This window comes from Urocitellus parryii, chromosome 2 (genome assembly GCF_045843805.1).
Source record: "Urocitellus parryii isolate mUroPar1 chromosome 2, mUroPar1.hap1, whole genome shotgun sequence".
NCBI lineage: Eukaryota > Metazoa > Chordata > Mammalia > Rodentia > Sciuridae > Urocitellus > Urocitellus parryii.
In genome coordinates, this window is record NC_135532.1 from 65,302,925 (window position 1) to 65,328,047 (window position 25,123).

Below are 25,123 nucleotides of genomic sequence, written 5' to 3' on the forward strand. Positions count from 1 at the left end.
ACATTGGAAAGCAGGTTGTCAACTTCATTATATTCCATACATGAATCTACTTAAATTCCTACAGAATTACATTATTACACATCTTAGAACACAAATAACAAAAAGCCCTTAACATCATCTTAAAATACAACCTGTATTTAAAAATTCCCAATAAACAATCATAACTTCTTTTCTCACAACCTAATCAAAACTTAAATTTTTAATTGTGTTATTTTTTTCTCTTAATTTAGAATATCCTCATTTTTTAAAATCTTCACATTAAATTTTTTTAAGACATTAGGCCTTTTGTTCTATAGTTGGAGTAAATTCTTATGGTATTATTTAATATGTTCTATCCTCGAATTTCTTGTAAAGTGATACTTGATCTAAAAGTCTTGGTTGGATTCCATTTTTAGCAAAAAATGTATCAGATAATGTCAAGGCAGTTAATGGAAGTTGCTCCATTATTAATGGTATATATCAATCACGGAGTTGAGAGTCTTCTACTATATATTGTGGATTGCAGGAAAAGTGTTCACATTGTTATAGCTTTAGCATTAACACAGAGATCGGTATATGAAAAGTGCTCATAAACATCTGCTGAGTTAATAAATAAATGATTAACATAAACTGATGTTAATTAATAGACAAAAAATAATGAAAAGTTGGATTTGACACATAAGTTATAGAATAAGACTTGGATATAAATCTACCTAAGGAAAAAAGTTTTGAGCATTTATTTATAGTTTTAAATCATGTTTTATTATGAACATATAATTTTCTGCTTATCCTTGTTATTATGCTAGTCTTCATAAACATTTATCCTGCTATCATCTGTTTGCAAAAAGTGAAATGGCTATAAAACATACCTCACACACAAAGAACACAGTTGGTGGACCAAACTATCTTGGTGAAACAGAATATCTTGGAAAAATACAATGTTATTATCAAGAAAAAATAATAATAATATGTATTGTTTTTCTATTTCAGTTTAATATATATTTGTGTGTGTGTGTGTGTGTGTGTGTGTGTGTGTACATGTCTATGCACAGGGATGGGATCGTGTCTCTTTAAGCATAGAGAAAAAAATTTAATTGCTTGTCAGACTTTTAGCTAAGAGCAAGTGGAGGAAAAATCTTGAAAATATGTCATGGCAAAGGGACACAAATATCACTAGTTATGAACTGTAAATACAAAACAAGTTTTTTTAGAATAAACTTACAGGCAAAGAAGAGTATATGCCATCCTCCCAAATTCTCTTCACATACAAAAGTAAACTTAAGTCTGGTATAAATGGTTTATATGCATCACCACAAGGGCTCTGATAGAGGGGCTCTACCCCATAACATTCTACCTATTTAAACAGGAATAGGACAGGGAGCATTATATAGTTAAATATGTAACTATTCCATTGTTACATAGTTACATACAGGGTAACTATGTAACAATAAGAGACTACCTCAGATCAGCCTGTCTAAAGGAATAGGAAACAGTTCCCAAGACCTCTTTATTTGTCTTAACAGCAAACAGTGGTTACTACTAGGATCATGAGTGGGGTAGCAAGGAACCAACTGATTTTTACCTTAGGCATTTTTAAATTGTCTTTAATTTATTCCAGCTCTCATGTATTACTTAGTAACATAAAAATCTATAAAGACTTTTTAAAGGCGTAGTAGATTTGCTGATCAACACACTAAGTCATAATAGGTATAAACTAAATATTGATTCTTCAGGTGTGGATCTATCCCATCCATCAAACTTAGGTAGTGATATAAAAATTATGAAAATAAGCCTGGCACAGTGATGCTCGCCTGTCATCCCAGTAGCTCAGGAGGCTGAGACAGGACAATTGCGAGTTCATAGCCAGCCTCAGCAACAATGAGGCACTAAGCAACTCATTGAGACTCTGTCTCTGAATAAAATATAAAGTAGAGCTGGGGATGTGACTTAGTGGTTGAGTGCCCCGAGTTTAATCCCCAGTACCAAAAAAAAAAAAAAAAACTGATTATGAAAATAATTAGCAAAAATCTATTTTAAAGTATACCTAAAAACACAAATAACATTCTAGCAATATTCTTTATTGCCCAGAATTTCAATGCCAAGGAGTATATGTATGCATATACATGGATACCCACATATACATCCATAAATATGCTCATGATACATGTAAGGAGTATTTAAAATAATATACAACCAAAAATATCATAGATATTGATTATCACTGTGGAGAAGGCACCTAAGTTCAAGGATGTTTATGAGATGAATTTCTGTTCACATTCCCTCTGTGTAATGTGTACAAGAAGCTTTCTCTCCTTCCCTCCCTTTCTGACCCATCTCCTTCTGTGCATTTCATTATCCAGAGAAAGCATATTAAAGGAATGTAGAAGTGTTCCAGATTGTCAGAAAAGGAATTTCCTATAGGAAAAATTCAGAAGCATCTAAAAACAAAATATGCTCTTAAGATGTATAACTAAGAAATAAACAGAAGGATATCTAATGTATGCTTAGTGACAGAGGAGCATTTCTGCTTGGTAGAGTCTTTGTAATATTTGCCACTGGGTTTTAGTAAATACCAGTGACACTGGGATATATTTCTACAAAGTAAGTACCTGCAGAAATAAAACATTTGCCTCTCTGTCCTTTGGGTTACCTGACCCACTCTTCTGCCTCTAACAACCTCTAAGAGTATTCTGCTAGCATTATACAACCCCACCTCAGCTTATTTATTTGTTTGTTTGTTTGTTTAGACTAGGCTTTGCTATGTTATGTAAGCTGGGCCACCTTGACCTTCTCAGTTGCTGGGATTGTAGGAATGGACCAGCATGCCCACCTCACTTCAAAATTTTGGGACACAGGATATATGCAGTTTACTGGGGATTAAATGCACGGGTGTTTCATCACTGAACCACATCCTCACTCTTTACTTTTGAGACAGGGTCTTCCTAAGTTGCTGTAGCTGGCCTCAAACTTGTGATCCTCCTGTCATAGTCTCGTGAGTTGCTGGAATTACATTCACCATTATGCCTGGCTTCCCTTGGCACTTTAAAGGGGGAGGTTGACCTATTTACCACATAGCCCTAAAAGAACTAATCTCATTAAACATCAGAGTCAGCCTTCCCACAATGTTTTCAAGATTCTGTTGATGTGGAGGAGGGGCAATATTTTATATACCAAGTGGAAAATTGCAGGATGCTACAATTGAACTGTGATACAATGCTTTATTGTCACTTTTTAAAAAAAATTTTGTACAGCTTTTTTTCTTGCACTTTAGGTGGTGATTTTTATCATATATTGAACAACTATTTTCTATACTTTTTTCTAACACAAACTTTCTGTTTCCAAATCACATTGTAATTTTTTTACACATTTTAAAGGACAAGTAGACTAGCAATGAAGGACTTGCCTTATTCAAAACTCAATTGAAGTAACTGTATGAAAAATAGAGACCAAAATTGTTCATGTGTAGACTTGACCAAAAGCAACTATCCTGTCCTCATAGAAGAGAGGAAAATAGTATCATTTATGGTGCCCTTTACTTCCCAAAATGTTTATAATAAAAATAATTTAATAAATAACATTGGCTTTTATTTTACCAGTAGAATATAAGAGTATTAAAAGAACATTTAGAGGGCTGGGGATGTGGCTCAAGCGGTAGCGCGCTCGCCTGGCATGCATGCGACCCGGGTTCGATCCTCAGCACCACATACCAACAAAGATGTTGTGTCCGCCGAGAACTAAAATAAATAAATAAATAAATATTTTTTAAAATTTAAAAAAAAAAAGAACATTTAGATGATGAACTACATTGTCTGAATTTTTTTTTAATTTAGCAAGTTTACTTCATCAATCCAGAAAGTCTTTTTCCTACTCATCTCTCCTATGTACTGTCATGACTTATTATTTTTAAAGGTCCATTACCTACCAGATCCTATCCACATTATTTGCATGGTGTAGAAAGCCAGATTGATGCTTACTTACTTCTCATTCTTGTCTTCTGTCACCTTCCCTTTCCCCAAGTTTTCACTTGTATTCCCCTATACCCCAAGTAATGTGTCCTTTGCTCCTGTTGTACCACTTAGTTATCCTGGTTCTTATCAATCTCCTATGTTAACTATTTTTCTTTATTTCTTCCTCATACCCATCCCCAAGGTACTGGGAATTAAACTCAGGGATGTGTTACCACTGAGCTACATCCCCAGCCTTTTTAGTTTTTTTTTATTTTGAGACAGCATCTCACTAAGATGCTGAGACTAGTCTCAAACTTGTAGTCCTCCTGCCTCAGCCTACCAAATTGCTGGAATTATAGACATACACCACCATATCCAGCTTCACTTCTTGTTCTTTAATTGTTCTGTACATTTTGACTTGCCCCAGAATTCAGTCTTAGTAGTGTTCTTAACTGCATGATATTTCACCTTCTTCCATGGATTCAGCTATCATCTACAAAAATACCTTGTTATAGCTTTTCTTTTTTTATAGTAAGATATGTATGTAGTAAGTACATATGTAATCAAAGAGTCTGAAAGAAGTATTCTGCAAAGATCAAGTCTTCCATATGGTCTTCCGAACATGCTTATAATTCATCTCCTTTATTTGTACTGATTTGGTACAATCTCTCATTGTCTTTCACCTGGATAATTTTGTAATTTCTTGGTGGGCATTACTCTCTATTCCTTTTTTTTTTTTTTTTTTTTTTGTATCGGAGATCGAACCTTTACCATTAAGGGGCCCTTTACCACTAAGCTAAACTGTTAACTTACCTTTGTCCAATATTTTATTATTTTTCAGTTGCTGGACATAGTATTGATAAAATAAGTGTAATATTTTCTTCATAAACCTGGAAGTTTTTTAAGAAAATAGTAGTTTCACAACTGGAAAAAATAATGCTTATTAGTACCATTTACAAATTTGAATCATCTTTGTACTACAGATCCTCTAAATTTGTGTGTGTGTGTGTGTGTGTGTGTGTGTGTGTGTGTGTGAGAGAGAGAGAGAGAGAGAGAGAGAGGGAGAGACTTAAGACTCAGAGGACCTCACTATTTCATTCTCTATCTGGAGAAGTGTTTAACTCTCATCTTCACAAAAAGGTACCCCTCTAATTTCATACTGATTCCTTTTTAAAAAATAAATCTTATTTTATTAAGCTTGATGTTTTTTGAAGGTCTCATATCCATTTGTTAATATTTTTATTACTCAGTTATATATAGACATATTATTTTCTTTATGTTTGTGTCTGTGTATGTGTGTGTTGCAGGGGATTGAACCCAGTACCTTACGCATTGCTAGATAAACGCTCTACCACAGAGCCACACCCCAGCCCAGACAATACTTAAGGAGCTCTAATAAAGAACAAGATCCTGGGCTGGGGATGTGGCTCAAGTGGTAGTGCACTCGCCTGCCATGCGTGTGGCCCAGGTTCCATCCTCAGCACCACATACAAACAAAGATGTTGTGTCCGCCGAAAGCTAAAAAATAAATATTAAAAATTCTCTCTCTCTCTCTCTCTCTCTCTCTCTCTCTCTTTAAAAAAAGAGAGCAAGATACTTATAACATGGAATTATGGTTATGAAGCATAATTTGTCACATTTCTTCATTATATTCACATATACACACAAGGATGTGCTCTTAATCCATATTCTTAATTTGGGACAGTAGGACAGAGGGATTCCTGTCTCTTCACATTTTGTACTTACTTAATACTGCTTTCTTTTCTGTTATTGAGAGGCAGTAACAAATATTGACATGATTCTACAGCCAGACTCACTAGTTTTATATCTTGGTTCTAATAATTACCAGATAGCTAGTAATACTTGAATAAGTTGCTTAACTTCTTTATGCCTCAGTGTTCTTCTTTGTAAAATATTTATTAAATTCCAAATAAGACAAGTTTTACCAAGATATTTCCTGATCAGGTGAATAAAGTACTTTTATTTTTTAATACAGATTGATTTGTTACTTCTAAATAAGGGGAAAAATAGAAAAAGCAAGACAGATGAGAAAAAGCAGTTTTTAAAACAGGCAAAGATAATCTGAAAAGGCCATTTACTATTTGATCTCAACTCTGTGATGTTATGGAAAAGGTAAAACTATGGAGATGGTGAAAACTTGCCAAAAGTTAGGGGGAAAGGAATGGTGAATAGGTAGAGCACAGGGGATTTTTAGGGCACTAAAACTATTCTGTATGTTGTAATAATAGTGATACATGTCATTATATTTTCATCTTAAGCCCAAAGAATATACAAAACTAAGAGTGAACCCTAATTCAAAGTGCAATTTAGTTGATAATGATGTGTCAATTTAGAAAGGCTTACTTTCTGCTCAGTCTTCCTAAGAATCACTCCTGTAAAGTAAAATCTATCTGGGCACAGTGATGTGTGCCTGTAGTTTCAGCTACTCAAGAGGCTAAAGTAAGAGGATCACTTGAGCCCAGGAGTTCAAGGCCAGCTTGAGGGCAACCTAGCAAGACTCCTCAGAAAATATATAAAGTAAAATCCATTTTTAAAAAGAGACAAAGAAGGATGAGATGGCAAATGGAATCTGAGGGCCAAGGATTGAAAACAACTGAAAGAAAAGGAAAGGTGGAAGGGGGGGATATCAGTGATTCATTTTCAGTTTAGGCAGTCATGGCTACCTTTTGTCACTTGTGCAGTTTGACGATCCTTGCAGCTAGTTTCCTCCAATACTCTCTAGAAAGTACCTTTTCTAGAGAAAAATTATAGCCTAATTTTTTTTTTAGTTGTTGATGGACCTTCGTTTTAGTTATTTATATGCGGTGCTGAGATCAAACCCAGTGCCTCACACGTGCTAGGCAAGTACTCCACCACTGAGCCACAACCCCAGCCCCGTAACTTCATGTTTTAACTTAGTTTACATAAATTACTTATTTGTACTTTTAAGGAATTTTGGAGACAGTTTTACCTGTATGTCTGAATTCAAGTTTAATGTGGTACTTCATTCCCCGTAAGCTTAGCATTCTCATGCTGTAGATGTACAAGATATAACTAGATATGAGTGGCTGATTAAATTGGTGATATATGGCAAAGTTTCATGAAGAAGACTTAAAGTTAAGAGGTTGTTGGAACAAATAAGATTCATGGGGATTGTGTAACATAATCAGAACATAGTACCACTTATTTGTATTTTTAACAAGTACAAATTATTGGTGGGTGTGATGGTTCATGCCTGCAATCCCAGTGACTTGGGAAACTGAGACAGGATCACAAGTGCAAGGTCAGCCTGGGCAACCTAGGGAGGCCCTGTTTCAATATTTAAAAATTTAAGTTCAAATTATTATTAACTGTTGTCACTGTCTCTTATTTTTTGAGGCTGTGCTGATATGGATTATATAAAAAGTAACTTTTATTTTAATAATAATGAACATGTATTTATCTACTACATGAGTGGCTAACTTGTTACAGAATATTCACTGTCCTTATAGTAACAGGTCTGTGTATAACCTTACCAATGCTAAAACCAAGAATTCTTTGTTGTTATTCATTCTGGGAAAAATTCAGTTATCATGAATCTAGGATTATAGGTTAGAATTTGTTCTTTAAGCCTTGCTTTTATAAAAAGGTTAAAATATTAGGTTCTGTGGCAGGTGGGAGGGGGGGATATCAAATGTCAACCATCACTGAATTGGAGAAAACAGTGACTTATTGAAAATTATTTTCTGTTTACATATCAAATAAGGCAATTGTTGAATCTTTTTACTTAACTGGTTGTGCCTTGATAACTCCTACGTGATAATAAATTTTTTCATTAAGAGCTGTTTGCAGTTATTCAAATTCTTCACACTCATACCCCCAGATCAGCATTTTGTACTGTTGAACAACTTTAAAGTGAATTTCTCAGCACTCTGGCACTTGCCTGTAATTCCAGTGACTTGGGAGGCTGAGCAGGAGGATCCTAAGTTCAAAGTCAACCTCAGCAACTTAGCAAGGCCTCAAGCAACTTAGCAAGACCCCATCTCAAAATAAAAAATAAAAAGGGTTGGGGATGCAGCTCAATAGTAAAGTGCCCCTGGGTTCCATCCCCAGTACCATAAAATAAAATTAAATTAATTTTTCAGTAGTAGCCTTGTAAGAGAAAAATTTCTAACACTTGAACTCAAAAATTCTTTTCTCAATCTCCTATCTTTCCACCCCTCCCAGGCCTTTCATTCTCATTAATCTGTATTTCATTTGGACTCATTATGAGTCACAGTCTCATAAACTCTTTGTTTTTTAGTCTATCATGCCTGTCCTTGTTCCGTTCTTCTTCCTATCACCCTTGGACATTATCAGCCATCTGAATACTACAATTTGCAAGCACTCTAGATGGCCTTATTGCCAATTCATCCATCAGGCATTGTGGGAGACCAACCTTACACCTGACTGAATCACAGTCCCCAGCTGGGTGCTGAGGCACTCAATGTCTCGTGCATGGTTGTGTCTTGCTACAGCCCCATGGGTGAAGCTATGCTCACCTGTTCCTTTGTAATCTAACCCCTTGCCCTGTTTACGATAGAATCTTCCATGGAAGTACCTTGTGTGTGTCCCCTTCTCTTACCCTTGGGTGTGGCCTACCTAGGTGTCAGTCAACCTGCTGACAGTGGACATCATGAAGATACTCAGTCCCCTGAAACCTGACCCCTTGCCTCATTTGAATAGCTTCTCCTCAGTAAAAGGGGTCAGTGTGTGCTCTTGCTCTCTCTCTTTCTGTGGACCCTTAAGGTCAAAGGAGCCGTCACAGCTACCCCAAAGAAAAAGGTATTTGTGTTTCTTGTGGGGTTATTTCATGCAGCCCAGTAAGCCCAGTTTAACTAGAGTGACCCCTGAGCCTTTTAGTCGTGAGAACAGAAACCTGGCAAGGCATTTTTGACAATCGTCACCGTTAGCATAGTATCTCACAATCTAGTAGGTACCCTATAAATATTTCATAGAAGGAGGGAGAGAAAAAGTCTTTTGTTTTTACTATAATATCCTGAAAAAAAATCTTGTGGAAATCTGTTATTTTTGCTGCTTGGAAGCATTACAAATCCATGGTGCTGAACATCAACCAGGCCCTCACTTCTGTTGCCCAGTGTTTTTAGTTTTCTGTTTCTATGCTGTTTCTCATTATTTTCATTGTAGGTCTCATCTATTCCCCAAAACCATCAATTTTGTCATCTCTCTACTTTCCTTACCACATTTGGGTTATCTAAACTGATTTGTTTGAATCCCTTTTACAAATGATTTTTTAGTTATCTTCACTTATTATTTTTCCCTTTTTATCCCCTTTATCAAGTATCTTGTGTGTTTGTATGTGTTTTAAATATTTCTTCTGCAATCATCCGTGCCCTTCCTTGTGGTCACTAATAACTTCCTAATTGCCAGTGTTCTTGATGTTCATCCAGTTTGATCTACATATAACATAAACATTGTATACATTCTAGGAATGTTATCCCTTTTTGCTTTACAACACTATTCCCCTAGCTTTCATCCTATAGCCCAGATGGTTCTTTAGTCTACTTAGCTTTAGCTGTCTTCACGTACATCTAAACCTTAAATATAGGTGTCCTCACACACCTGCACTGTACTCTATTCATGCACCTCAGCAGTGATTCTAAAATGTTAATGAGCATAAAAATCTACCAAGGTTCTTGTCTAAAATGTAGGTTTCTAGCCAGACACAGTGGTATAATCCCAGCTACTTCAGAGGCTGTGGCAGGAAGATCACAAGCTCGAGGCCAACTGTGGCAGGAAGATCACAAGCTCAAAGCAACTTAGCGAGACCCTGTCTCAAAAATAAAAAGGTCTGGGGATGTAACTTGGTGGTAGAGCACTCTGGGTCAATCCCTACTACTGCAAAAACTTAAAAAATAAAAATAATAAAATAGGTTTCTAGATGCACCTATTGTGATTAATAGGTATAGAAAGAAGCCCAGGAATCTGTTTGGGGGCGGGGCAGGGAGGCAGGATCGAACTCAGGGGGCCTCACACATGCTAGGCAAGCATTCTACCACCGAGCTACATCGCTGGCCCAGGAATCTGCATCCATTAACTCTAAGTAAAAGTGATGCAAAGGTACGCTTTGAAATAATTATACTCTGTATTACCATCTACCTCCATGACTTCAGTCATCTCTTCCATGCTGGTTACTCTCAAATATGTTAGCATTCTCCTCCTGTGAGTTTCCCCTTCCAACCTATTCATACTTTGAGAATCCCAGGACCAGAAGCAGGGCTGATAATCAACTAGCATGCACTTGCTTTTTGTTTTTAAAATAATAAAAGACTTGCAAAACAATAAACAGCTGCTCCCCTGAGTGCTAGAGTATCATTGTATCACCACAATCCTGTCTATACTGGTCCCTTTCCTGTTTCCTGAGATCACAGGTATAACCACCAGGAGGATATACCTAGCACAATGGAGTTTCTCCAGGATTGTGTTTGTGTGTATGTGTGTGTGTGGTACTGAGGATTGAACCAGGAGGCACTGTACAATGAGCCAGATCCTCAACCCTTTTTATTTTTTAATTTTGAAACATAGTCTCATTAAGTTTTTCAGGCTGGCTTCAAATTTATAATCCTCCTGCCTCAGCCTCCTGAGTTTCTGGGATAACAGGGATGCGCCAGTGTGCCTGGCTCTCCTAGATCTTTATTGGTTTGAACTGTATCAGCTACATCTTACCTTCATTAAAGATGATGGTGTCGGACTAGGCACAATGATGCACACCTGTAATCCCAGCAGCTCCAGAGGCTGAGGCAGAAAGAGTGCAAGTTCAAAGCCAGCCTCAGCAACTTAACAAGGTCCTAAACAACTTTCGATCTTGTGTCGAAATAAAAAATATATAAAAAGGCTAGGTATGTAACTTAGTGGTTAAAGACCCCTGGGTTCAATCCCTTGGTACCAAAATAAAAAGTGATAGTGTCATTAGCCATATTGGTACATGGGAAAAGGAACTGTTTTTAATGGTTAAGATGATAATTTCAGGATATAAAATGGTTTATGTACAAAAATAGTTGCGTGGAATGGCCTACAGCAAGTTCAAGATCAGTAGAGCTATATTCTCCAAATTGGGCTGATTATCAGAATAGAGATCCAATCCTGAGAAATTCTGACTTAGTTAGGACTAAGGTGGAGACTCATAAATCATTATTTTTCAACATTTTTCCAAGTGATGGAGAACATAGAGAAGTAGTACCAACGTGTTTCCTCATATTGAATGCCAAGCAGGTATTTTACATTCATAGCATGATCACCAAGATTAAGCAAGGGTATGTGGGTGGTTTTGTATAATCTATCTCTACTACTAGAACATATCATTTGTATAAAGTTTTATACACAGAAATCAACTCAGTGTTAAATTCCTTCACAGGAATGCACTTTATCCGCAGCAAGAAAGAACCACATTCCCAAGGGTTTCTGTGAAACTAAACTCCACATTTAGGAAAAATGTAAAAAACAAAAAAAAAAAAGTTGTCAACTTTAGATATTTTTAAATTATAAGAGAAAAATAATTTCAGATTGTTATCTAAGAATAATTTAAATTAGTATTTGTATCAAAAAATATATAATTATGTTTTAATCAGGTGCTACTTTCCTCTGAATCATACATATAAGTTATTGAAACAAAGGAGGAATAACAATTCTATAAAATATTAAAATATTATGTTGTGGGTTAATCCTGAGTCATTTATTACATACATAATTCCTGAGTCATTAATTACAAAAGCTTTCCTATAAGGAACAGATTACTAACAACAGGTAAAGTGAGCAATTGTGAAACTTTTTGAATACTAATTATTGTAGTTACAGAAAAACTTGTTTTTTGTTTTAGTTTTGGGGTTTTTGATTTGGTTTTTGTTTTTTGGTACAAGAAATTGAATCCACCCTCTAAGATCTGGTACAAGACAGGGATGCCCTCTCTCACCACTTCTGTTCAACATAGTCCTCGAAACACTGGCCAGAGCAATTAGACAGTCAAAAGAAATTAAAGGCATAAAAATAGGAAAAGAAGAACTTAAATTATCACTATTTGCAGATGATATGATTCTATACCTAGCAGACCCAAAAGGGTCTACAAAGAAGCTATTAGAGCTAATAAATGAATTCAGCAAAGTGGCAGGATATAAGATCAACACGCATAAATCAAAGGCATTCCTGTATATCAGCGACAAATCCTCTGAAACGGAAATGAGGACAACTACTCCATTCACAATATCCCCCAAAAAAATAAAATACTTGGGAATCAACCTAACAAAAGAGGTGAAAGATTTATACAATGAAAATTACAGAACCCTAAAGAAAGACATAGAAGAAGACCTTAGAAGATGGAAAAACATACCCTGCTCATGGATAGGCAGAACTAACATCATCAAAATGGCGATATTACCAAAAGTTCTCTATAAGTTCAATGCAATGCCAATCAAAATCCCAACAGCATATCTCGTAGAAATAGATAAAAGAATCATGAAATTCATATGGAATAATAAAAGACCCAGAATAGCAAAAACAATACTAAGCAAGAAGTGTGAATCAGGCGGTATAGCGATACCAGACTTCAAACTATACTACAGAGCAATAGTAACAAAAACAGCATGGTACTGGTACCAAAACAGGCGGGTGGACCAATGGTACAGAATAGAGGACACAGTAACCAATCCACAAAACTACAACTATCTTATATTTGATAAAGGGGCTAAAAGCATGCAATGGAGGAAGGATAGCATCTTCAACAAATGGTGCTGGGAAAACTGGAAATCCATTTGCACCAAAATGAATCTGAATCCCTATCTCTCGCCGTGCACAAAAGTTAACTCAAAATGGATCAAGGAGCTTGATATTAAATCAGAGACACGGCATCTGATAGAAGAAAAAGTTGGTTATGATCTACACGCTGTGGGATCGGGCTCCAAATTCCTCAATAGGACACCCATAGCGCTAGAGTTAACAAATAGAATCAACAAATGGGACTTACTCAAACTAAAAAGTTTGTTTCTCAGCAAAAGAAACAACAAGAGAGATAAATAGGGAGCCTACATCCTGGGAACAAATCTTTACTCCACACACTTCAGATAGAGCCCTAATAACCAGAATATACAAAGAACTCAAAAAATTAGACAATAAGATAACAAATAACCCAATCAATAAATGGGCCAAGGACCTGAACAGACACTTCTCAGAGGAGGACATACAATCAATCAACAAGTACATGAAAAAATGCTCACCATCGCTAGCAGTCAGAGAAATGCAAATCAAAACTACCCTAAGATACCATCTCACTCCAGTAAGACTGGCAGCCATTAGGAAGTCAAACAACAATAAGTGCTGGAGAGGATGCGGGGAAAAGGGCACTCTTGTTCATTGCTGGTGGGACTGCAAATTGGTGCAGCCAATTTGGAAAGCAGTATGGAGATTTCTCGGAAAGCTGGGAATGGAACCACCATTTGACCCAGCTATTCCCCTTCTCGGTCTATTCCCTAAAGCCCTAACAAGAGCATGCTACAGGGACACTGCTACATCGATGTTCATAGCAGCTCAATTCACGATAGCAAGACTGTGGAACCAGCCTAGATGCCCTTCAATAGATGAATGGATAAAAAAAATGTGGCATTTATACACTATGGAGTATTATTCTGCATTAAAAAATGACAAAATCATAGAATTTGGAGGGAAATGGATGGCATTAGAGCAGATTATGCTAAGTGAAGCTAGTCAATCTTTAAAAAACAAATACCAAATGACTCCTTTGATATAAGGGGTGTAAACAAGGACAGGGTAGGGACGAAGAGCTTGAGAAGAATATTTACAGTAAACAGGGATGAGAGGTGGGAGGGAAAGGGAGTGAGAAGGGAAATTGCATGGAAATGGAAGGCGATCCTCAGGGTTATACAAAATGTCATATAAGAGGAAAGGAGGGGTAAGTCAAGAGAATACAAATGGAAGAAATGATTTACAGTAGAAGGGGTAGAGAGAGAAAAGGGGAGGGGAGGGGAGGGGGGATAGTAGACAATAGGACAGACAGCAGAATACATCAGACACTAGAAAGGCAATATGTCAATCAATGGAAGGGTAACTGATGTGATACAGCAATTTGTATACGGGGTAAAAGCGGGAGTTCATAATCCACTTGATTCAAACCGTGTAATACGATGTATTAAGAACTATGTAATGTTATGAACAACCAATTAAAAAAAAAAAAAGAAAGAAATTGAATCCAGGGGTGCTTTACTGCCAAGCTATATCCCCAGTTTATATTATTTTTTACTTTGAGACAGAGTTGTACTAAGTTGCTAAAGTTGGCTTTGAACTTGTAATCCTCCTATGTCAGTCTGCTGAGTTGCTGGGATTCTAGGCATGTGCCACATACCTGGCTTGTTATAGAAAAGACTTTGTAAGATTATGTTGGAGGAACTGAATGAAATTATGTTATTTTTATTTCAAAAATAAAAATTATCACTTTTAATTGAGAGACATGTTCTTTTATCCCGAGTAATGAAAACCATGGAGAAAGGAGGGAGAAAGAGAGATACCAAGGGATTTTAAAAGCCTACAAACAGGTTTATAAAGAAATACACCCTTAAGAGTGACAACACCATTGTAGTTTTTGTTATCCAGAGATCGAGGAAGTCCTAGCTTGTATATTAGACACCTTGGAAGTAAGGCTTTAAGCCCTTAAGTTTGTTTGTAACATTAAAGCCAAATATATGTAATTGCTGTCATGAAAAAATGAATTAAGATATATAAGACTAACTGCTTTTATGAGATATTGTTTGTGTAACTGAAGTTAGATTGGATGTTTTAAACAGCTCCTTCTAGGCCACAGTTAATCACAGTTAGTAAATGCTCTTAGTCCTTCCCTGCCACCCGTACCCCCACTCCATCCCACATGCACACATGGACTATTCTGCACTTTGAAACACAAAGCAACTTGTCAGTTCAGTTTATTCAGTTAGGGTCAGTTCTGTGAAAACAAAGTCAAGGCAATTGTTTGATTTAATTGACTAGAGAAACTGGTTACACAGGTTAGTAGAACTTAGTCCAACTGCATATTTGAAGTTCATAAAGTAACTTAGTAGAATAATAAGATTCCAGGGGACATTGTAGTAGATTTTAAAGAATGATTACCAAAGCAAAGAAAAAGTACACTAAAATCCAAGTTATAGAAAATACTTGGTGTTTTTTTTTTCTTTATGGGTCTGCTTTAACTATAATGAATAGTGTCCAGAAATAGAAATCCTTCTGTATGTTATTCATCTCCTTTTCTTTGAAGAATTCTTTCCTGGACTATAGTTAACATAACCACAAGAAAATTTCCTAATATTTTTTAATATAATTTAGATAAATAATTTAAATTCTGTAATAAAATAGCCCACTAACTATAAGCAGACATTCTTAGTCAGTCCCTTCTTGGCCTCACTTTCCTTTATTCCCACCTGGGCCTCACGGTTTTCAGTTTAAGGATATTTTCACTTCTTCTAGTGATTCTTCCCACCTCCCACTGTGTCTTCCACAACCTATCTCCCTGTTTCCTGCTTTATTATCTCCTGGGCTAATCACTTATTGTCTTATTAAAATGAGTAAAGAACTAAAAAGTTTAAATGCTAAAATAAATGTTTAGGACTCAATTTTTTAGAAGTATATAGATTTCATAAGTGTAATTGATTTGAGGGGAAAATAAAGATCATTTCTTGTCCCAGAAGAACAGCAAATCTTCAGCCTCAGTTAATTCGTTAGTGATTAGAAAGGAAAGGGGGGATTTAAAACATATATAAAAGACTAAAAATATATTGTCAAAGTCAGAATAGTTAGGAATGTTATAATATTATTCTGTGTATAATAAAATTCGCCCCACTCTATCCCCTCACTCTCATAATAAATGTCCACCAGTTTTGTCATGATTGTTCAGTTTTTCATATTCAACTTTAGAATACCTTTTCAAAGACTTATAATGGTGCTGTGCATGGTGGTACATGCCTATAATCCCAGCTACTTGGGAGGCTGAGGCAGAAAGATCACTTGAGCCTAGAAGTCTGAAATCAACCTGGGCAACATAGGAAGATCCTATCTCAGGGTTGTGGGGGAGGCTCATTGTGTACCAAAATAAGGGCCTAGTCACGTTGAGATGCTTACCATGTTGTGGGGTTTTGGGGTTTTGGGTGATTTTCTCTTGTTTGTTTCATGGTGCTGGGGATCAAACCCAAACCTCAAGCATGCTAAGCAAGTGCTCTACCACTGAGCTACAACAACCCCAGCCCGGTGTTGTTCAGCTCTTCAGTAATACATATTTTACATTTGCTTGAGGAAAAAAGAAAAACAAAAAATAAGCAAAACAAAAAAAGAGTTATTATAACATTATTTAACCAGTCAGACATTGATAATATGTTATATATGCATTGCTGTAAGCAGCATAATTAAACTATGATACATGGGCTTGTTAGACAGTTTTGTAACCATTAAAAATAAAAATTCAAGATCTTCACCAACCTGGAAAAATTATTCTGATAAAGGTTATTATTCTAGGAAATGAAATTGACCAATTATGTTATATGTATGTATGAATGCATCACAGTATATTCTATTATTATATATAGTTATAAAGCACCAATTAAATTAATTTAGTCGAATAGGGTGGTACACAACTGTAATCCTAACAGCTCAGAAGGCTGAAGCCGGAGGATTGAAAGTTAGAAACCAGCCTCAGCAACCTGGTGAGGCCCTAAGCAATTTAGCGAGACCCTGTCTCAAAATAAAAAGGGTTCGGGATGTGGCTCAGTGGGTTAAGCACCCTTGGGTCAATCCTTAGTACCAAAAAATTAAAAATAATAAAAAAGGTCAGGCTGGGGATGTGGCTCAAGCGGTAGCGCGCTCACCTGGCATGCGTGCGGCCCGGGTTCGATTCCCAGCACCACATACCAACAAAGATGTTGTGTCCGCTGAAAACTAAAAAAAGTAAATAAATATTAAAAATTCTCTCTCACTCTCTCTTTAAAATAAATAAATACAGGGCTGGGGATGTGGCTCAAGCAGTAGCACGCTTGCCTGGCATGCTCACAGCCCTGGGTTGGATCCTCAGCACCACGTACAAATAAAGATGTTGTGTCCGCCAAAAACTAAAAAAATAAATATTAAAAATCTCTCTCTCTCTCTCTCTCTCTCTCTCTCTAAAAAAAAAAAAAGATGTGTTTGAATAAAAGCATTTTAAGAAAGCCTCCACTCAATGATGTATAAAATTCCCTATTAAAGAGTATTGGCAATTTTAAAAAATAAAAAATAAGTAAATACATACATACATACATACATACATACATACATAAAAAAGGTCAGCAGCTCAGGAGATGTGAGATAGGAAGATCACAAGTTTGAGGTCAGCTTCAATAATTTAGCGAGGCCCTAAGCGACTCAGTGAGACCCCTGACTCAAAATACAAAATAGGGAATGTGGCTCAGTGGTTATATGCCTCTGAGTTCAATCCCTGGTACCCTCCCCCAAAAAATAAAAAGAATTGTGGATGTAGCTTAGTAGTTAAGCACCCTTGAGTTCAATCCCCAGTACCAAAAAATTTAAAATTTTTTTAAAAAGACAAAAAAGGTGGGGTATGTTGATCAATAGTAAAGTACACCTAGACTCAATTCCCAGAACCCCCAAAAAAAATTACTTTAAAAAAGTCACACAACTAAAAAAATATGAAAAAATATAAGATTGTACATAGTACACTAGAAATGAACACTTGGAAAAATAAACTAAGAAAACAATTCCATTTACAGATAACATCAATAAGAATAAAATACTTAGGAATAAATTTAACCAAATAGGCAAAAGATATCTCATGTTCATGGACTAGATTTCCTGTTGTTAAGAGAAAAATACCACCCAAAATAATCTACCTATGATCCCAGCAAGTTGGGAAGCTGAGGCAGTGGGAACACAAGTTTAAGGTCAGACAGCAACTTAGTGAGATCCTGTCGCAAAATAAATAAATAAGAGGGGCTAAAGATGTAGTTCATTGGTAATGCACCCCTGATTTCAATCCCTGATACTGCAAAAAAAAAAGAAAAAAAGAAAACCCATCCTAAAATTCCTATGGAGCATTAAGGAAGAGACCTCTAATAGCCAAAACACTCTTGATTAGGAAAAATAAAGATGGAGAGCTCATTTCCAGATATTAAAACTTACTGCAAAGTTACAGTAATCAAAATTGGGTCCTGCTGGCATAAAGATAGACACATAAACCAATGGAATAGAAATGAGAGCCAGAAATAAAGACATATACATGTGATGTGGTCAGTAGTTTTTTACAAAGTTCCTAAGACCCTTTAGTATGGAAAGGACAGTTTTTTCAACAAATGGAGCAGGTAAAGCTGAGTGTCTACATTAAAAAGAATGAAGTTGGACTCTGACCTTATACTATATACAAAAACTAAAAGTAAATCAAAGACCTAAATTTCAAAGCAAAGATATAAAACTTTCATAGAAGAAAACATCAGAGAAAATCTTTATGAGCTTGTGTTCGGTGATCATTTCATCAAAAAAACAGACCAAAGAAATAGAAACAAATTAGACTTGCATTAAATCTTATGCTTCAAAGGGCATAATCAGGAAAGTGTAAGGACAATGCACAAAATGGGAGAAAATATTTGCAAATTACATATCTCATAAGTTTATTATTTGGAATATATAAAGAACTCCTAGGAATGGTGGCACATGCCCATAATCCCCAGCAGCTCAGGAGGCTGAGGCAAGAAGATCTAAAGTTCAAAGCCAATCTCAGCAGCTTGATGAGGTCCTAAGCAACTTAGCAAGACCCTATCTCAAAATAAAACATCCTGGGGATATGACTCAGTGGTTAAAAAAAAAGATTTAGTATGCTACATTTGTACAAGGACACTTTGAATGAATTTAGTTTATCTGATTTTCTAAAGTCTAATTAAACTTGTGTTTCTTTAGCTTGACAGAGCCAATTCGATGTTAAACCAGACGCAACAGCCTTACAGATACCTCATTGAATCAGTACGTCAAAGAGATTCCAAGATTGATTCATTGATGAAGTGTATAGCACAACTTGAGAAAGATGTCAGGTAAACCATCTACAAATTTTTTTGTTTGAATAATGACATTATAAACATAATACTGTTGTAGATGATTTTGGATTGTAAATTGTGAAAATAAATTTATATGATGAAAGTAGTCTTAAATGAGAATTCAGTTCTTCTCTTAAGAAAACTTGGTCACATCACATCAGGTATTTATATTCTACCTGATGATAAGAAATTTTAGCAAGGAAATAACGTGCTACACTTACTAACAAAACACTCCACCTGTGCTGGGATTGTAGCTCAGTGGTAGAGCACTTGCCTAGAACATGTGAGGCACTAAGTTGGATCCTGAGCACCACATAAAAAGATGGATGGGGCTGGGATTGTGGCTCAGCAGTAGAGCGCTCTCCTAGCACGGGCAGGACCCAGATTCAATCCTCAGCGCACATAAAAATAAAGGCATTGTGTTGTGTCCATCTACACCTAAAAAATAAATATTTTTTTAAAAAAGGGATGGATGGATGGATGGATAGTGTCCATATACAAAATATAAAAATAAACTTAAAAAAACATTCCATCCTTTCTAGGGACACAGAAGCTGTCCTGTACTTGTTTTCTTAGAGTTGTCTAATGGGATGTGGATTGGCCAAAAAGACTATAACCAGATGCCATTTATGGAGTTAAAATAACTTTTTAAATAGATAATGTGTACACATTTACTTAAATTCATATTGACTTTGCCAAGGACTTTTTAGGCTTTTCAGAACCCTGGCCCTTTACATGGAATAACCTATGAATTACCTACATGTACATAAATGAATTCCTTTCACTACCTTAGTTTGAAATTTGTTTGCCTATTGAGACCTTATCCAGATGATTTGCTCCATTCAAATTCTTTGCCTTCATCTATATGATAATTTCAAAAACAGAAATAAAAGAATAATACTGCGTATTAAGAGGTTTTAAGAGCCTGGCACAGTAGCACACACCTGCAGCTTAGGAAGCTGAGGCAGAAGGATCACAAGTTCAAAGCCAGCTTTAGGAAATTAGTGAGGCCCTAAGCAACTCGGTGAGACCCTATCTCTAAATAAATTCCAAGGGCTGGAAATGTGGCTCAGTGGTTCAATTTGGGTTCAATTTCCAATACTGGGTTCAATTTCCAGTACTAAAAAGAAAGAAAAAGGTTTTAACTCATGAATGGTTAGTTAGTTGGCTTGGTTATTAAATTTTAAGATAAGTGCAATAATTTAAATTTTTCTGGATAAATTATTAACCCATCCTAAGTGTGAAAACAGAGCATTAAATAGGAATTGAAATTGTTGAATTAAAAATTGGAAAACATTAAGGAGAAAATAGTTATTAAATCCATGTTTCCTAAGGCATACAACCAAAAATATTAAACAATTCATAATTAACTCCAAAGTATGGCTGTTCTTTTTGATGAATCAGAATGATTATTGTCTGATTTTTACCCCACCAAGTTAATTAGTCCAGAACTATACTCCTCTTCTTAATTTTTAATAATGTGATAAAAAAATTTAAAATCACATTTATGCTTTAAACATCAAAATACTCACACCTCTAATCCCAGCTACTCAAAGAGATTGAGGCTGGAGGGCTGCAAATCTGAGACCAAACTGAGCAACTTAGAAACCTTCTTTCAAAATTAAAAAAATAAAAATTAAAAAAAATAAAGCCATAGGGATGTAGCTTAGTAGAACAGTGACCCTGGGTTCAATCCCCAGTATAATAATAATGATGATAATAATTAATGACAATAATTAATTAATTATGCTATTAGCAGCTATTGGGGACTACAGAAATTGTTTTTCATCATCTATTCAGCACTTGGTTTTCTTAGGGAAACTGAGGAAGAAGTCTCCAATATAATTTCTTTTTCTTTTTTTTTAATTGTTCTTTTTTTTAGTTTTAAATGGACACAATATCTTTTTACATTTATGTGATGGCTGAGGATCGAACTCAGTGCCTCAAGTATGCTGCATGCTAGGCAAGCGCTTTACCACTGAGCCACAACCCTAGCTCCTCCAATACAATTTCCTCCTCCTATGTTATATATTTATTATATTTGAAATTATTTGTAATATTTTTATTTTACCTTTATAATCATTAAGAGGATATATATATAAAGAGCTGGAAATTACCCCTTTTACAGATACTTTCAAATAAATGTACTTGAATACTTATTAAGAATGAAATAGCTAAAAAGGTTTAATATGGAGAAAAATAACTAAAAGAGAAAATTAGATAGAGGAACATATTCAACCCTAGAGAAATTAGACAACCTGCCCTCTAACTAACTATAGCTTTGTGGTAGAGCCAAAATTTAAATCCATGTCTGTCTGATTTCTAATTCTATATTCTGAACCATTATGTCACACTGCCTCCCTATGATCTATTCTGAATAATAGATAATTTTCATTAATTAATATAATTAAGGAAGAAAAGCAAAAAAATAGCATAAAATTGGGTTTTGAAAAAATAGTAGGGCTTCGTGCTGGTAATTGTTGAAGTTAGATGACTGACAGACATGTGGGGGTTCGTTTTATTTTCTCTCTTAAAATACTCTATAATAAATTTGTTTTTGTTTAAAAAAGAAAAGATTTCTGCAAGTCTGAGTCCAGCCTCAGCAGTTTAGTGAGGCCCTAGCAACTCAGTGAGACCCTGTCAAAAATAAAATATAAAAAGGGACCCTCTATCAGTGTAGCTAATTGGTAGCCCCTGGGTCAAATCCAAAAGAAAAGATTTCAAAAGGGAAGGTAGGCCTTATAGACTGGTTACATGAACTCAAATCTAGCCCAGTACTTAGCGTTGAATTGAAGCAAGTAAGTGAAACTCTCTAAACCTCCATTGTCATATAGAACTTTCTGCAGTACTAAAAATATTCCATATCTGCACTCTCTAGTACGTTAGGCACTTGCCACATGTAGTCAATGTTCATTTGAAATGAAGGTAGTATAACTGAGGGACTAAATTTTTTATTTTAATTAAGTTAATTTTCATTTTATTTGCTTCTGTGGCTAATGGCTGTGGTATTGAACAGCATAGCCAGACAGTTTCCACATCTGTGAATGAACTGATTGTTAAAAGAACCTAATTCTGGGGCTGGGGTTGTAGCTCAGTGGTTGAGCGCTTGCCTGGCATGCATGAGGCACTGGGTTCAATCCTCAGCACCACATAAAAAATAAATAAAAATAAAAGATATAAAAGCACCTAATTCATATGGTTGTTCTGAGATTTATAGTTTATTATTTTTATAGTAGATGTAGTTTAATGCCTAAATATTATAAATATTCAGTAAACATTTGCTTTTATTAGTATTTATCTTACCTGTTAAATATGTATATGTTAAGCCAAGTGCAGTGGTACACATCTGTGATCCCAGCTTCTCCAGAGGCTGAGACAAGAGGGTCCCAAATGCCAGCTTGGGCAACTTAGATAGACCCTATCTCAAAATAAAAAAAGACTGGGTATGTAGAGGTCAGTGGTAGAGCACTTCTTTAGAATGTGCAAGGCACTGGATCTAATCCCCAGCACCATAAAAGAGAAATTATATTTCTCTAAATATATTGAAATTGGTAAAAAAAAAAAAAAAATCAAGACTTCCTTTTAATAGCAACTGTAATCATTAAAGTTATGCCAATTATAGAATTAACTAGCAAAAAAATTTAGCTAAACATCTGAGTGTTTTAACATTGTTTTATAAATTTATCATATCATAATTTCTTAGATCCTGAATAGATATTTCACAGGATATGAAAGCTTGCTCTCAATTGAAGAACTAACTTCTTATTTGAAAAAGCAAAGTGTTTCCAGTCATTTAATTGTAGCATTCGAGATGCAACTATAGTTGTACCCTGGTTACATAAATGAAGTGATGTGATATAATGATGGCATAAAAGTGACAGCTCAGTCAACAAGTTGAATCTAGTAAGCTGGATCACTGTACTTACAATTCTGGAAACCTTCAATTTTTCACCCTACTTTGAGCCAATGGCATTTTAAGTCCTACAGTAGATTTATCCTGGGTTTTGAATACACATCAACCTGGCTTCTTCCCTTATGGTGAATGTATCTATAAAATTATACCCCAATGATTCAAATGTATGAATTGCCAAGATCATTGTAATGTCATGTGTAGCTGATTAAAAATATAATAATAAATAGATAGGTAGATTATAATGTGAACATCAAGGGATGGTTAAGAAAATTAAACACACTAACACATGTAAAGCTTCTAGCCAGGGCCTGCCAGGTGGCACACATGTAATTTCAGCAATTTAGGAGGCTGAGGCAGGAATGCAAGGTTTAGGCCAGTCTCAGCAACTTATCAAGGCCCTGTCTCAACATAAAAAGGATTAAGGATATAGCTCAGTGATATCGAACCCTGGGTTCAATTCCCAGTATCAAAAAAAAAAAAAAAAAAAAAAAAAAAAAACAACCTTCTGGCACTTGTGAGAAATTCAGTAAATGTAACTTCCACTCCCTTTTTCCTTTACTAATTCAAAAATTTAAGCAGTAGATGGTTCATCCAGAAAGATTAGTAAATTGTTATGTTTTTGAAAATGCCTGTTCTTTTTTGGTAGGTGTTGATTTTAATTATAAAGAGTATTTACATCAAATGATTATTAAAAATGTTTTTCTAACTTATAAATAAGATTTTTTTTTTTTTTTTTTTTGGTACCGGTGATTGAACCCAGGGGCACTCAACCACTGAGCCACATCCCCAGCCCTTTTTGGTATTTTATTTAGAGATAGGTCTCACTGAGTTGCTTAAGACCTTGCTAAATTGCTGAGGCTGGCTTTGAACTCATAATTCTCCTGTTTCAGCCTCCCCAGCCACTGGGATTACAGGCATGTGCCAGCATAAATAAGAATTGTTTTAAAGAACAAAATAATTTTGTGCTTTCCTTACAAAATTAAATGATACCTCCATATCACACTCACCCCCTTGCAAATCTTGCTATTCATACAATATATTCAATTTCTAAAAAGGTTAAAGCACATATACAGTGTAACAAAATCACTAAAAATGTGTTAAAAGCTTATATTTGAGATGTCACTGCTAACTGCTTCAAGTCCCCTATCACTAAAGTATTTACCAACCTAAAAGTAGAACTGTTAACTCTCCTCTACCAAACTGCAAGAGACAGCCTGGGCAATATAGTTTTTTCTCTACTAAAGAACCAAAGAAGGCATTCAAAGAGAATAATTAACATAATTTTCTTTCCCTGGTGTCAGATCTCAGTTTATTCTTAACTGGTAACTAAAGAAGAAAAGACTACATTGTCAACTTCTCTTACATGGCTAAGCCAGAGTATAATGATCCAGGAAGTTAAAGAACAATATATCAGGAATATGTTTTCATATAGCAGGAACAGCCATAAACATGAATTTCTAAGTAATAATTAACAGTGAATTTAACAATTATGGCTGTAATATACCATTCGAGATAGATGTGCTTATAAGGAGATTTGTAGTTGCTTTATGAGTCACACATAGAAGCTTTGTATTCTTAAAGGTAAGTTTCCACGGTTATGAAATATGTCTTACAGAGACTAAACTTCTGTTGAGTAACTACATATATACTAGCAGAATAGTGAATATGATCATGTCAAAGTTTTAGAGACTCCCATGTTGAAGGTAGTCTCTTATGACTTGAGTATATTATAATGAAGAAAACACTTTGAAAATATATATCCAGATCTTCTAATCACAGAAATGTTGTCCATGGAGTTCATACTATTTGTGATAAGCCAGTGTCTTTCAGATACAACACAGTTGCTCTATAAAACATTTATCTGCCTGCCTTTTATTTCATGTTGTGTGCTTGGTTTGCTATTTAATCATAGAATACTTACTTTATTCTTAAAAAGTTAAACACTATATATAAAATATTTCTAAAGAATTATCCAGTCAAAATCCTTTAATTACTGCAACTGTACATTCCCTTTACACTACTTTTTATTTAATGGGCCTGTTGGCATTTGAGACTGTTTTGTACGCACTGCACATAGGCTATGTTTATATATTGTGTATTTGTGCATACTTACATATGAACATACAAACTTATCTGTTTCTTGAAAATTCCTAGTCCTGTTTATTGGAGTTTACTTCAATTTTGAA

General features: G+C 35.4%; 1 protein-coding gene across 1 annotated transcript in view; it reads left to right on the plus strand.

Moving 5' to 3' along the window:
• Pibf1 (progesterone immunomodulatory binding factor 1) overlaps positions 1 to 25,123 on the plus strand; it is a 239,713-nt gene that overhangs the window by 170,132 nt on the left and 44,458 nt on the right. Inside the window, exon 15 of the mRNA XM_026398092.2 lies at positions 18,891 to 19,021. Coding sequence (XP_026253877.1) covers positions 18,891 to 19,021 — 131 coding nt within the window. The remainder of the gene's footprint in view (positions 1 to 18,890; positions 19,022 to 25,123) is intronic.